General features: G+C 55.0%; 4 protein-coding genes across 4 annotated transcripts; 3 read left to right on the plus strand and 1 right to left on the minus strand.

Annotated features, from left to right (window-relative positions):
- Positions 1-330: 330 nt before the first annotated feature.
- On the plus strand, positions 331-4,869 carry CCM_00349 (G-patch domain protein, putative; the record flags this gene model as incomplete). The annotated part of the gene is made up of 6 exons (XM_006665509.1): positions 331-527; positions 581-2,405; positions 3,346-3,962; positions 4,012-4,144; positions 4,197-4,531; positions 4,584-4,869. The coding sequence occupies 6 exons, from the start codon at positions 331-333 to the stop codon at positions 4,867-4,869; spliced, it is 3,393 nt and encodes a 1,130-aa protein (XP_006665572.1).
- An 812-nt stretch (positions 4,870-5,681) lies between these two features.
- CCM_00350 (DUF409 domain protein) lies at positions 5,682-7,050 on the plus strand (the record flags this gene model as incomplete). The annotated part of the gene is made up of 2 exons (XM_006665510.1): positions 5,682-6,577; positions 6,657-7,050. The coding sequence occupies 2 exons, from the start codon at positions 5,682-5,684 to the stop codon at positions 7,048-7,050; spliced, it is 1,290 nt and encodes a 429-aa protein (XP_006665573.1).
- A 203-nt stretch (positions 7,051-7,253) lies between these two features.
- On the minus strand, positions 7,254-11,906 carry CCM_00351 (niemann-Pick C1 protein precursor; the record flags this gene model as incomplete). The annotated part of the gene is made up of 5 exons (XM_006665511.1): positions 7,254-10,799; positions 10,856-11,180; positions 11,578-11,648; positions 11,698-11,799; positions 11,889-11,906. The coding sequence occupies 5 exons, from the start codon at positions 11,904-11,906 to the stop codon at positions 7,254-7,256; spliced, it is 4,062 nt and encodes a 1,353-aa protein (XP_006665574.1).
- A 581-nt stretch (positions 11,907-12,487) lies between these two features.
- On the plus strand, positions 12,488-14,270 carry CCM_00352 (Smr domain protein; the record flags this gene model as incomplete). Its single annotated transcript, XM_006665512.1, has 3 exons — positions 12,488-12,571; positions 12,637-13,267; positions 13,321-14,270. The coding sequence occupies 3 exons, from the start codon at positions 12,488-12,490 to the stop codon at positions 14,268-14,270; spliced, it is 1,665 nt and encodes a 554-aa protein (XP_006665575.1).
- Positions 14,271-14,535: the final 265 nt, after the last annotated feature.

Genomic DNA, 14,535 nt, shown 5'->3' on the forward strand with positions numbered 1-14,535 from the left:
TACTAGAGCCAGCCAATATCTAACTCACTGTGATGACTGCTACCAACTTAAGGGACTAGATTTTCCCAACTTTAATTAGCTCTTTAAATTTACTGTGGTGGGGTGATTTTGAGGAGAAAGGTTTAATCCTAAATGAATACAACACAATGCTAGCACCTATTCTTGGTAGCTGCCTTTATCGATAAGGTTACACCTGTCCCGCCAGATTTAACTAGGCCCTGCTCTGCTTCAACTACAAAGTCGCAACCACTCGTGACAATCCGACAAACAATCAAATGACTTGAGAGTGCCCCTCTCCAAGGGGCAGAATACTCCTACTTCGACCGAGCCATGTCCTCCTACAAGCGCTCCCGCGCGACTTTCGAATCGGATCAGCATGCGCCGTACGCCGTCTTTGGAACGCCGTTGCCGGACGAAATCGAGGCTCGCGACGATGGATCCTATCTACCTCTCTGGAAGCAAGATGTCCGAGATGAACAAGGTAGAAAAAGGCTACATGGAGCTTTTACAGGGGGCTTCAGCGCTGGGTAAGATATATTCCATTGCTGTTGGAGAATGTACTGCTGACGCGCCTGGCTAGGTACTTCAACACAGTCGGTTCGAAAGAAGGCTGGACGCCTTCCACCTTCGTATCAAGCCGCAGTAAACGAAATAAATCCGATCAGCGAACCATTGAAGAGCGGGCGCAAGACTTTATGGATGATGAAGATTTGGCAGACGCCGCCGAGGCGCAGCAGCTCAAGAGCACACAAGCATTTGCTGGCTTTGGATCCTCTGGTGATTTCCAAGGAAATTCTGGCGGCTTGGCGGGCCTGCTCAAGACGGACGGCGATACCATGGGATTGAAGCTGCTGCGTAAAATGGGTTGGAAGGACGGACAAGGAATAGGACCAAAGGTGCGACGGACAGCACGGCTGGAAAGCAGCATGTCGTCAAAAGCAGACGATTCCACCTATTTATTTGCGCCTGATGACACAGACATGATTCGGTTCGTGCGGAAAATAGACAGAATGGGTCTCGGATACCAGGGCGAAGCAAAGCTCGGTAGATCACAACCTGAGAATGGTAGTGATAGGGAAGACGAAGACGATTCTCTCGGTCCTGCGAAGATTTCGCCTTCAAGATCCAGGTCAAAGGACAAACCCAAAGCGCAACGCGGTGGGATGGGTGTGGGAATATTGAACGACAATGGCTCAGACGACGAAGATCCATACGAAATGGGACCCAATATTAGCTACAATCGCGTTATTGGCGGCGACAAGAAAAGGAAGAAGAAAGTCACGGCAGCTGCTAACCCATCTCTTGGTGTTGTACCTGTTTTTCTATCAAAAGGGTTTCGCGCCGGTAAGAACTTGCGTCGATGCCACGATGGCCGATTGCCCCTTGACGGCTTCGTGCTGGCGAAGATGATAGACGACTTGACGGCACTTTCGTCCAAGTATGCGCCGCCTGAGGTTCCCGAGGGATGGACTTGGACGAAATCAGCGACATGCCAATCTGGAAGCAACGCCTACCAATCTACAGCAGATGCATCAAAGGAGTCGACGTTGGACCCCAAATCGAGGGCAGCCATCTTGGGTGAAAGGGCGCTGCCAGGCAAGTCGGTTTTTGACTTTCTATCTTCTTCTGCGCGAGATCAGCTTGCGAAGGCTTCTGGCAAGACCAACCTTCCTCCTGGTCTGGGAGAGGTGCCGGCTGAGTATGCGTTGACGGAAGAAGAGAAATCGAAGGCACTCTGGGAGCAGGTACCCAAGGTGGACAAAGACACTGCAATTGCGGCGATAGCGAGAGGGTCTTCTGGCCCGTATGCCGACGACGAGCGCAAGAGGGAGCGGTATCGGGCCTACCTGGAGCATGGCGCAAACCAAGATCGTCCGTTGCCGACTAGACTTGTAGGTCTTTCAGACGACGACTACCTACGAGAGATGACGGAATTTTACAATTGTGCTCGAATATTCAAGCCGATGACGGGGTTTATGGCATCCCGGTTTACCACGGCAAAGACGCAACCAGGCACTGCTGATGGCAAGAGCAGCGACGTCGTGTCGCAACCAGGGCCGGAGGTCACGGACCCTGCTGAGGACGCGGCCAAGGTTGGCATGTACGGCAAGCTGACGCGATCGGTGCGGGATTTCTACCCCAGTCGGCTCTTGTGCAAGCGATTCAACGTTCGAGCGCCGGCTCATTCGCAACCGAACGATGAGGCAGACAGTGGCAGGTCAAAAGCTGCTCCTCATGAGCCAAGCCAGCTGCTGCTGACTTCTGGGGGCGTAGACACGGCTCCTGAACCGCCGAGCGACGCACACATTCCTGCAGTCAATGTAAAGGCCGAGCCAGCAAAAATCAATCCAGAAACGAATGATGCAGTCGAAGCCAGCGCCGCAAGCCAGGACCTACTCAAGGCGGTATTTGGAGACAGCGACGACGATGACTAGACTATCTATAGAGTTGCCATTTAACATAGCGATATATACCCTAAAAAACAGATAAAAATACACCTGATGAGACACACTCTATAAAACTTGCCTATCGACAGCAACACCAGTTTATACATGCATAGCTCGGTGCAGTGTGGTGGTGCAGGTTGCAGGCGGCTAGAACGGTGGACTAAGTGGCTGTTATTGGCTGGTGTAGGTTGCCTATGGCCAGCCCGCAGCGTGCATCAACCCCCTGTAACCTGGTAAACTTTGGCCAAATTAGCGCCCACCAAGTAAATGAAGTTCCAGTAACCAACCAACCCCAACGGCTGGTTGCTTCCCCACTCTGTCCATTGTCACACATTGTCACCTCCCCTCTAGGTGGTTACCTTCATTTCATCTCCAGCATCACCATCTGCATCCCCCAGCTTTGAACACACAAACCAGTCTACTGCCCCCGGGTTGACTACAAACAGTCTCATCTTGTCCACAGCAAGGCGCATCTCCCTCCTTCTCTCCGGCACGTCTCACTCACTGCCGATGCCATTAGCCTAGGATAGCCTGACGACTACAACATACCTACCGGCCCCGTTGTCCACCGCTGTTGCGATCCGTGCACTGTCCGTCATTCATCTAGCCGGCCCTTGGAGCAACGTCCATTCGATAGCAAGTACAGCTGCTCTCTTGTCGCCGCTCCCTCTATTCAATACTATTACCCGATGACGATTTGATTGCGTTCGCCGGGCTGCCCCTGTTGAGACGATCCACCCCTCGTTGTTCCCCCATCGCCAGACAACTGCATCTCGTCATCATTCGTGCCTTATCTTGCGTGAAATTGTCGTCGCACTGCCGCCGGGAATCACCATCATCGTCCCTCGAGCCTATCGCTGCGCACCACCGATAATCCGCCGCATTGTCTGCATCACAGGAATCTGGAACTGGACCTTTAGCGTCCCCGGAGTCAGTTGAGACTTTGGTGCACCGCGAGCGCCGCGCCGCCGCCCATCACGAGAGTGCCAGCAAACGACCGCCTTCCATCGCTGATCACGAAGTCGTCGAGCACTCGCCACCCCCGCCGCAATACCCCGTTTCCGAACCTTCGTCTTCGTCCCGGCCGCCGCCTTTTTCGTCGCTCTTTGCGTCGGTAGAGCTCCCAGAGCGACCTTTGCGCAAGTTCCATCCCACCGTCGCCTGCGAAGAAGCCATAGCGTCAGGCTCCGTCGCTGCGCCGGCCTACTCGTCCAGCCTCGAAGAGTCTACCCCGTTTGACCCCGACCAGGGCACAGGACGAGCATTTCAGGACCCCGTTCAGGAGACCAAACGCGCTCTCCCCAGCGATACCAAGGCCGAATCTAGCGGCAAGGACGACGACACTGAACCGCCACCGGCATATACTGAAGGAGACAGCCCTCTTCAATCCTTTACATTTCTAATGGCTGCCGCCGGAGGAACATCGAGTATTATTACTCAGGTCCAACAGGGTGGACCGCCCATCAACTCAATTGGAGATGTCGGCGCTGATGAGACTATTGTGATGGACCTTCGGTATGTCGTGCATGATATCCTCACCACGTCATAATCTAACAGATGATAGTGGTACCAGATTTGTGCTGACCAGAGATGAACTGCTTACTCTCCCCGAATTTGTGTTGCTATCTCTCTTCCCCAATGGCCTATTCCCGGAAGGCCACATGGGTGGTCCTAACGATGACGCGGTGCAAGTCGACGTATGTCATGACTTTTTCTGCCAAACCTCGTGTAGTACTAACCTAGACGCAGTATGACCCCGTGTCACTTCAATACATGCTTGGCTTCTTCCGTGATGTTGCGCAGTCGATACCCATTGACTCGGAGGCGACTTCCAACGATGGAGATTCACACGGACTGGATTCTCGTGACGATGCATCCAAGCGTGCTGGCATCATTGTTCTGAGGGAAGACCTTGACTTTTATGTCATTCCTCCCAAGGCAGATATTACACACGAAGACATGATCAAAGTCAAGAGAGCGGCTGCGCAGTCACTTCAGAAGCAAGATGGCATCTTTTCTGGATTGAAACGCAGCGACGAGCCTGGAACCACTGAGGCGCATCTTATTGAGATGCTCACTGCTGGGTAAGTGCCAGAGGCAAGGTGCTCATAAGATGAATGTTCTAATTTCTTGCAGTGGTTTCAACCATGACGACTGCTGGGGCCACAGAGCCGGCGAGCCTAACAAGGCGGTAATTTGCAGCCTGGCGCTGACCCGGCTAAGAAGTGATATCCGCGGCAGCGACCTGGGTAATAATGCGATGGGCATGGCTCAAAAACTGCTGCTGTTTTGGCGCAAGCCGGCGAGACGATGCTGGTGGGAGGGCATCGAGCTGGACAATGTCGACGGCGTCCAGGGCCAACTCAAGGTTTGGATCCGACGCGTATGGACGCTGGAAATGTCTGTGATTGGACTCAGGTGAAGAAACTGCCCTTTTGAACAAGGCAAAAAAGTTGGGAAGCAAAGATACCAGGAAGCGAAACTTGGAAGAAAGTAATTAGGGAGCATCATCACACATGCTGGCGTCGGGGTACTTACAATGGTTTTTTTTTTTTACATTCTTTTTTTTCTTTGTTATAGGTTGAAGTTTCGTTTTTAGTGGAATTGTCATTTGTATGCTTTGTCTTTGACTTGTCTCAGTGCATGTCGTTTTTCTGTAGCTTGCGATGCAGCTGCGGGTAAGAAGGAAACGGTGAAACGGTGATGGATAGTCAGTTTACGGGTTCCTTGTTTCAATGCACGATGTAATACTGGGCATGTTAGATGTGTTAGTCAGTAGGTGAAAACACAAATGTGGCAGTTTGACAATTCGCTTAAGGTACAACTCACTCGCGATAGCAACCAGGAAGGTATCGTGGGCGGGATCAACCAGTTGTTCTTTTCATACACCTAGAAGAAGAAGAGAAACGGGGGACGAAACAAAATCAAGAAACCAGCCCGCACATTGATGCAGTGTATTTCTTCATGGTAAAGTTGGTCCGCCACGGCCACGGACCATTTCCCCCGGGTTGCCAACCGCGGCCCAAAAGCAGGGGAAAGTGCGCGCGCACGCCGTACTTTCAACGACCCGCGCACACCCAAACCATTTCCTCATCCTCGACCGCAAAAAGCATACTGAATCAACTCCCCGGACCATGCGTTGACAGGTGACAGGGACTGCAACCCCGAAACTACCAAAGCCCAACCCCTCTAGGCCAAAAAAACAAAAAAATACAGCAACGCGCGCACGAGCCAATGCCACCACAATCATCGGCGGCGGCGCGCTCGCCGCTCCTCACCCTCGCCGCCGCCTTTCTCGCCTGGAAGGCTCTTATCCTGCTCCTCGCCTACGGCGCGCTCGTAGGCTCCGACTACGACACGTCCACGGCGCTGCTGCTGCCGTCCTCGCGCGCCACCTCCCTCGCGCGCCGCCTGACGCGCTGGGACGCCGTCTACTTTGTGCACGGCGCGCGCGACGGGCACGTCTACGAGCAGGAGTGGGCGTTTAGCCCCGCGCTCGCGCTGGTTCTGCGCTGGCTGGCGGCGCTCGGCGGCAGCGGCAGCGGGGGTGGTGGTGAGCCTGAGGCGCTCGCCGCCATCGCCCTCGCGCACGCCTCCCACGGCGTCGCCGTGGGAGCGCTGCACCGCCTCACCCTGCTCCTTAGCGGCGGCCCGCGTCTCGCGCTCCTTACCGCGCTACTATGCGTCGTCTCCCCCGCCGGCGTCTTCCTGTCCGCGCCGTACGCCGAGGCCCCGTTTAGCGCCCTCTCGTTTGTCGGCGTGTACTTGCTCGCGGCCGGGTACACGCATCGTCGCGGGTCCGCGCCCCGCGCCGTGGCCGTCGTCGCTGCGGGAGCGGTGCTCGGCCTCGCCACGGCCGTGCGCACCAACGGCCTCGCCAGCGGCCTGCTGTTTGCCGTCGAGGGGCTGCAGGCTCTGCGGGACTTGGTGCGGGCGCCGGGCGGCGCCGCGGCCGCGGTCCTGGCGGCCGCGGCGGCAGGCTTGGGCGGCGTCTTGGTCGCGCTGGGGAGCGTGATCCCGCAGTACGTCGCCTTCACCATCTACTGCACGGGACCAGAGGATACGCTGCGGCCGCCGTGGTGCGAGTACACGGTGCCGAGTATATACAGCTACGTTCAAGACGTATACTGGTAAGCCCTCTTTCTTCTACACCCCGACCCCCAAAACCCCCCTTTCGAGTTCTGACACCCGCGGCCCCCTTGGAAACAGGAACGTCGGCTTCCTCCGGTACTGGACGCCCAACCAGATCCCGCTCTTCATCCTCGCCGCGCCCGTCCTGACGCTGCTCATGGTCTCTGGGTGGCAGGTGCTCCGCGCGCCTGCGTCCGGCGGCATGCCGGGCAAGCAGGTGGTGGCGGACCACCGTACGCTCGTGCGCGCGCTCGCCGCCAGCCAGGGCATCGTCGCCCTGCTCGCGCTCACGAGCTACCACGTGCAAGTCATTTCCCGCCTGGCGTCTGGGTATGCCGTGTGGTACTGGTGGATCGCGGCGTGCCTCATGGATAAGGCGCGCCTGGGCACGGGCCGGGCCGCCGTCATGTTCATGGTCATGTATGCTGGGATACAGGCGGTCCTGTTTGCTACGTTTTTACCACCGGCGTAATTCGGCAAGAGAGGAGACGATTGGGAACTATAAAAAAGGAGAAATGTATTTAATAAAGAACTCGCTGTATACTCCAACTCCACACACATTCGTATCTCTATGTGTTATCCAACTCGTGTACAGTATTTGCCTGCGGACTTCGTACCAATTTTGCGCCGAGTTTATGCAGCCAAAACTATTGCCCTGTACCCCGATCAAAGCCTTTAGTATTCGTCCTCGGAATCGCTCTGGTCGCCGATGCGAATTGCGCGCCACCGACGGTCCGTGAGGTCCTGGGCGGCCGTGCCCTCGCTCTCCGGGTCAACATAGCCGCTGCCGCCGGCGATGCTCAGGGCCACGGGCAGAAAGACGAGCGCGTGAAGCGCCGCAAAGACAACAAGCGCGAGCCACACGCGAAAGTAGTAAATCTCGAAAATCTTGGAGCGCGTAAAAGCCAGCACCGAGACACCGAGCAGCTTGGTGACGGTGATGCCGGAGAAGACGGAGCCGCCGACGTTGACGAGCGCGGTCCAGGCACGCGCGTCACGGCCGCGCAGGTCGTTGGTGTTACTCTCGAGCACGGTGCGCGAGGGAAACATGAAAGCCCGCGCAATGTGGGCGCAGAACTCGACCGAAATGCCGACGCAAATGATGAGGTTGACAAGGGACACGGCGTTGAGGGACACGCCAAAGACGGCCATGGCGCCCATGATGTCGACGACACTCATGACCACGGTGACGGCCACGACAGCGGCCGTGAGGACGGAGCCAAGCAGCACAGAGGCCACGACAAAGATGATGCCGACGGCCGCGGCAAGGAGGCCGGCGGTGAGGGGAACGATTGTAAGGTACTGATCAAAGAAGATGTAAAATACGCTGTACGGAAAGACGTCGGCACCGGTTCGCTCCGAGATATCGGATGCGATGCGGCGAGCGGACGAGTAGGCGTTGATAAAGTCTTGTTGACTGCGGAGCGGCGTGTGAGCCGTCCTGAAGTGGCTGGTTTTGATGCCAGTACCAGCTTGGTCAAGGACCACGGCCTGGCCGTAGGCAGCCTTGCCTCCAAGCGGGCAATCCTCGTCGGCGTTGCTGTTCAAGAATTTGTCGAGGTAGTGCAGGAATTCGTCGTCCTGAGGCATACCGGACAGGCTGGTGTTCCAGGCAGGGTCTCTGTCAGCGAAGCAGGCAGACCGACCCTTGGTGCAGCACGTCTCATAGGCTGGGTTCAGCCACAAGAAAAAGTCATCAATCCAGCTGGCAGTGGGCGATGCAATATATGACACATCGGACCTGCGCCTCTCCATTTCCAGTGTGTTCGTCAATGAGAGCTGTTGGCAAGTGGTAAACCGTGAGCAGAGCTCCTGTTGCTCGGTCCGCTGCGCAACATTCTCTCTTGCAACAAAATAAACAGGAGGCCCAGCGCCAAAGTATGCGTACATATCGTTGAAGTAGGGAATTAGGTAGGATCCATCGGGAATGGCAACCCTCTGGTCAAGACCGATTTCCATCGTTGGAAGCAAGGCTATCGCCGCAGCAAACATGCCAAGGAATACTGCAATGATGACGACCTTGGCTTTTCTAGCCAGGATAGCGGTGGAGTACGTGTTCTTAATGAACACCTGCAGCATACTTTCTTCATCGACATCCGATGCTCTGCCCGTAGCGTAGCCGTTGCCAGAGGTCAGGTGTACTCGGGCTGTCTTGACTTGCCACCATGGCCACAGCTCGCAGCGGTAGTCCTCGACGCGCAGCTGGTTGAGTGCAAGGAACGACACAAACATGGTCATTTGTAAGATGGCGTTGACGAGTACAGCACCAGCCGCGTATGCAGCAAAGTTGCGAACAGCTGGCATGCCGACAGCGGCTCCAAGTGCAAAAGCGACGGTTTCCGTCAGAGCGGAGAACAGGATGGAAGGACCCATTCTGCCGAGCGCTCGGGCGACTCGCTCTTCGACCATCTGGTCAGGGCAGCTCAGGTTCACCCTGTCCAACTCATGAACGATGAGGAAAATGTTGTCAACACCGACCGCCAGCACGATAAAGGGAATGACCTCGACAATAATCAATGTGGCCTTGAGTCCCACCCAAGAAAAGAAACCGATAGACGCGCAGATGGACATGAGCACAATCATTATGCCAACCAGTCCGAGAGTAACCTTGGACTCTACCAAAAGTACGGCAGGGTTGCGGAAGATGTGCTTCAAAGGCATACCCAGAGCCAAGCAGGCGTAGATGAACATGACGACATAACTGATGACGACAATCTTGGCATCGGTATTGGTGGACTTGTTGAGCTCCTGCTCGAGACTGATTTCGGTGTTGAAAGAGAGGCGGAGACCGCGGTCAGCAGCCTCCTGTTGAACTTGCAGAAGCCTGTCGCGGAGGGTATTCTCCCAGTCAACGGCATGAGCGAATTCGATGGTGCCTCCAGGAGCATTATTGACAACCCAGGTGACTGTAATTGCCTTGGCGTGCGCAACGTCAGAGTCGTAGCCGCCCAGAATCATCTCTGGTTCGATGGGTTGGCCAAAGTCGGGACGACATTCAACTGGGCTTTTTGCGCAGGCACGGAGCTCATCTTGCCACGTCTTACGTCCAAAGCCGCCCTTGGACTGCCAGTATGCCGAAACAGACTGGATGACGCATGCATCATTTGTTGGTTTGAAGCAAAGATCACGAAGATATTTGCCATAGGTCGGGCTCTCGAGGTTTTGAATGCTTCGTTCCACGCCAATCCACCACTGAAGAGTTTCGTAGCTGAGAACTGGAGAAGGACCGTCTGATAACGTGTCATTGACAAGAAAGGCCTGCTCAGCACGATAAAATGGTCCAAAATTGTCATCGAAATACGCCTTTTCTTGCGCTGCAGCAGATGACGGACTAACCCATAGTCGAGCGGGTTCCTTTTCTAGGTCAAAGTGAACCCAACCAGCGCTCAGAATCGCTACTACAACAAGACAAATTGTGATGGTTAGGGCAGGGGCGTTGGCAGCAGAAAGTCCAAGTTGGTAAAATGCCTTGTCGCACCGATCATTCAACCAGTATCGTTTCACGGGACGATCACGCATGGCCTCGGATTGAACGGGGCCACCTTCGTCCTCATCATCACTGTGGGAAGCCTCGTGCAGAAGCCTAGTCCGCTCGGCTCGCCTCTTGGAGAATTTCTTCCATACCACATGGCCAGATAAGAGCGCCGCCAGAGCAAAGAGTAGTATACTGTAAATGAAGATGGAGGCAAATGACAAGCATGGAAGCGCACCAACTCGGCACGAATGATTTTGCTTGACCTCGGGAAGATCGGGGCAGACTTCGGGGCAATCAACGCAGACACAGCGGTAATTGGGGTCTTCGTCATTGCACTTTTTCGCTTTCATATCAAGGGGCCCCATAGCCGGGTCGTCGTAGGTTCGTGGGAAGTTGATCTGGAACGGGGATCCCACGAGCTTCTTATCTCCGAGAAACTTGAGAAACGCAGTGTATTCCTTGGCGCCGCCTCCAATGAGGTTCATAGCTCTCGAGTTGGCGCCGCCAAATTTGACCTCTTTGCAGCTGTCGTAGAAGCCAGCGCCGTATTCGTTCGAGATGAGATGATCGAGTTCAGTGACGAGCAGCTGGTCTCCCTTTTCGGCGGCACTTGTTACGTTGACAAAAAGTGACTGGTCCGGAGAGCAAGTAAACTTGCAGAATGTGTTGAAAAAGTTGTGCTTGCATGCCGGGCAGGATCCAATCAGGGTATTTGGGGTGCCGAGTTCGGATTTGAGAGCTTGGACCTTGGATCCGTCAGCATTTTATTGATAAATAATTACGGGGAGATTTTGAAGCTTACTTGGGGCAGAGTGCAGCAAACGGGCCCTTCGCGAAATTCCTCGCCGCAGAGGTCAACCAGCTCGCTCCGAAGCTCGGCCTCCGGGTCTTGGGCGAGACCGTTTTCGACGCAGGGCAGCTCCTTTCCGAAGAAGCTCTGCTTGCCACATTGACCGCGGAAGGCACATCGTCCCTGTTCATGCTTTGGCGTATATTCCGAGGCGCTGACCAGCGCCGTGCCAATGGCGGCGGCGGCGGCGAGTCGGACAGTCACAGCGTTGTGACGCATGTTGAGTCGTGGGTGCGCGGGCGAGTTTGGAGAAGCTGCAGCCCGCTGCAGTTCAAGACTTGTGAATAACAGAGCAGCAAATGAAGATGGGGAAGATCGAGGTGAAAATTAGCGATGTGGTGGCGATGGTTGAGAAAGAGGCAGCCGGGCGGGGAGATTGTTTGGGAAGCTTCCAAGGTTAGTGGTTAGTACTGCAACATGGAAGTGTCGTGTCGGCAGAGCTGCAGTAGCGCCGAAGCAGGGCGTCGCATGATGAGCTTCCCCAAAGCGTTTCTTAGGTGGGCCTAGCCAGGAACCTCAGAGCCAGCGGGATAGAGCTTCTCTAAGATTGAATACTACGGTTTTCTTTTTAGTATTCAGAAAATATGAAATTGTCTACGTAGGGGAAACATATGATTTTTTTTGGGGCGGACATCCCAACTGTTCGTGTCATTAGCAGGGCCAAGTGCAGGTACCTGTCCAAAGGGCTGGTGAAGGATGACGCGCCACAGCCAGGTACCAACGCTACTGAAAAGACGTGGCACTCCTGACGTAGTACATCTCATCCCCTACAGCTAACAAGCCACAACACCCACCTGGCCACGGCAGGCAGTGAGTGGCGCCTTTGTCCCACAATCAATCTGGGGCGCCTGAGGGCTGTATGCGCTGTCATGATCGTCTTTGCGCATTTCCACACGCTTATTAGTTATAATTCCTAGCCTAGTTATATCAAACATGTTTTCATCCGTGTGTCTTGGGTGTGCTGCTTTGGCTCCCTCCTGCGTACTACTTCTTCACCGGACATTGTTCCCAGCCTCAAACTTTACACTACGAACGCTGCATTTCTGTGAAACGGATAATCAAAGTCTCGGGTTAATGAATTATTCAATGTTCCGATACCACCTTACACCTGGCCTGGTCTGCTTTGCCACCACTGCCCGCGTAACAATGCCACACTGCTTCCCAGCCAGGCTCACACCTCCCACATTCACTTTGCATTTGCATCCTTGAGAACAACTGCAACAAATTACCAACCTTTAGTTTCATAATAAAAAGACCCCTTTGAAGTTTCTCAACTCGTTGCATGTACTAGTCATCCGTGTAAGCCGGCTTTCTGGCGGCTTCAGCATAGACTACCCCGCACGTGATTTTTTTCTCTATCACCATCGCACACCCACGCACTTCCCACAGCTAGTTTGACTTCACTATTTCATGACTTCTCGCTGTCTTTATGACTTGTTTGCCCTTCAACTTGGGCTGATCATCCAACATTAAATTTAAATATAACTTATAATGTATTCGCTCCTCTTAACGCCACGTCCTCCTTTACTTCCTCATCCTCCCCATCTTCTCTAGATCTTATCTGGCTTCCTCGCAACCATCACCATGACGACCCTCGCCCTCACGAACGCTTGGCATGAAACCATGCCTCAAATCGAGCGCAATGAGCCCTTTCTGCAAAATCTGGTGGTGAGTTGAATTAAAATCATCACGGGCCGACCGTAGTCCTTGCTAACACGGTCTCGCGTTTGAAGGAGTCGTTTAGATCCTTGCTAGACGAGTCGCTCGTCACAGCCGTAGCAAACGACTATGAGCTATACACAAAATCAGGCTTTTCTGCGGCTACTGAGGTCCTCCAGAGCCTGTCTCAGGATGTCCCTGCGGAAGAAGATAGCGGCTTCAACCCGAGCGGCGTCTCTGGCTGCCCCGACGGCGATAGCCAGGGTACGAGGGACACGCGGACAGTCACTTCCGCGACTAGCACCAGCCAAATGGTCTCTGGCAACCAAGACACAAGCTCCATCAGCTCCGGATCGACTCCTGATCTGTCAGACATAACCTGGGTAGAGCCACGGGTGACTTCATTCAACAATGATAGCGTCGAGGATAAGATCCTGCAGCTCCAGGCCATGTTTCCAAAGCTGAAGCAATTCGACGTCCAGTACGCACTCAAGAAGTGCAACAATGATTTTCAGGCTGCCCTGGAGCATCTCCTCAATCTGCAGTACCTCGAGGAAACCGGCCAGCAAACCAAAGGTGTTGATGGCTTTGTCCAGCTAGAGAAGCCCAAAAAATACAAGGGCAAGGCCAAAGGGCGCAAAAGAAGAGAGCCCTCGCCAGACACAAGAAGCTCCGTTCCCGCAGAACTCATCCGAGAAGCCAATGGTATGCCGACATCCCAACGCACTTCCTTGATTACTTGCTGACGTGCATCCTAGAGCAAACAGACATTGGCTACATTGCAGAGCGTTTCAATCTCACGTTTGATTCCGTCTCGGAGACGTACTATGACAACTTTTGCTCACCCCCGGCTACGGTTGTTGCCATTCTGGACCAGCGACTCTCGCAGGATCCCAACCTTGCAGACGATGGCAACGACAAAGAAACTATCGGCGTCCTGTCGCGCAAGTACAAACAAGTCCCCGAAAAGTATCTCAAGGCCATCGTCAGCGCGACCAACTGCATCGCACCCTTCTCAGAGGACCTCGCCCAGCTCGTCAGCAAACACTACGCGCTTGCCCGGAAGAGTAAGGGCCAAAAGATGGCGCTCGAGTCCATCTTGAAGCCCCTTCCCCACGACCAGATCGACGGGTCGTCATCCCCCAACCGATCGGGCTCGCCCCAGCGACCCGCGTGGCGCCTCGCCCCTACCAAGCCCGCCGCCGCCGCGTCCCCGCCCGTTGGCGTCGGCAGCTTTGCCGAGGCGCGCAAGAAGTCGCAGGCCCTCCACCAGGCGCAGCGCGAGGCCTCGGCCTCGGCCGCGCAGATGCACCGCAAGGGGGCCTCTCACGGACTCTACCGCCAGGCGGCCGGCTACTACACCGAGCAGGCGCGCGAGCATGCCCGCAGCGCCCGTGCGGCCACGTCGACGGCCGCCGATCTCTTGGTCGACGAGCAGAGCTACGGGCGCACCATTGACCTGCACGGTGTCTCGGTGCCGGACGGCACGCGCATCGCGCGCCAGCGCACCGCCGCGTGGTGGCAGCAGCTGGGCGAGTACAAGGCTCAGGAGGCCCGAATGAGCCCGCTGGTTGTCGTCACCGGGCTCGGCAGACACTCCGCAGGAGGTGTCTCTCAGTTGAGACGAGCGGTTGCGGCCGCGCTGATCCAGGACGGATGGAGGGTGGAGGTGGGCACAGGAAATTTTACAATCAGCGGTCGACGCTGAGAATCTGTCCTTTGATGTTTTTTTGGTTTTTTTCTTGGGAAGAGAATCATGATTATGATGATGATTATGATGACGCTTCTGTTCAGAAGATACCTGTTGACGGGATTGTTTTGCGTGCTTTGCAGTATCGAAAGCTTGGCTCACTTTTCCACACACACACGCACGCGCGTATATATATGTGTGTCTAGGTGTGTAATTAGGACTGAACAGGGAAGAGGAACCTCATGGTTGACATGAGGCATGGAACGCTTGGAATAAACATGGG

This window comes from Cordyceps militaris (assembly GCF_000225605.1).
Source record: "Cordyceps militaris CM01 unplaced genomic scaffold CCM_S00001, whole genome shotgun sequence".
NCBI classification, from domain to species: domain Eukaryota; kingdom Fungi; phylum Ascomycota; class Sordariomycetes; order Hypocreales; family Cordycipitaceae; genus Cordyceps; species Cordyceps militaris.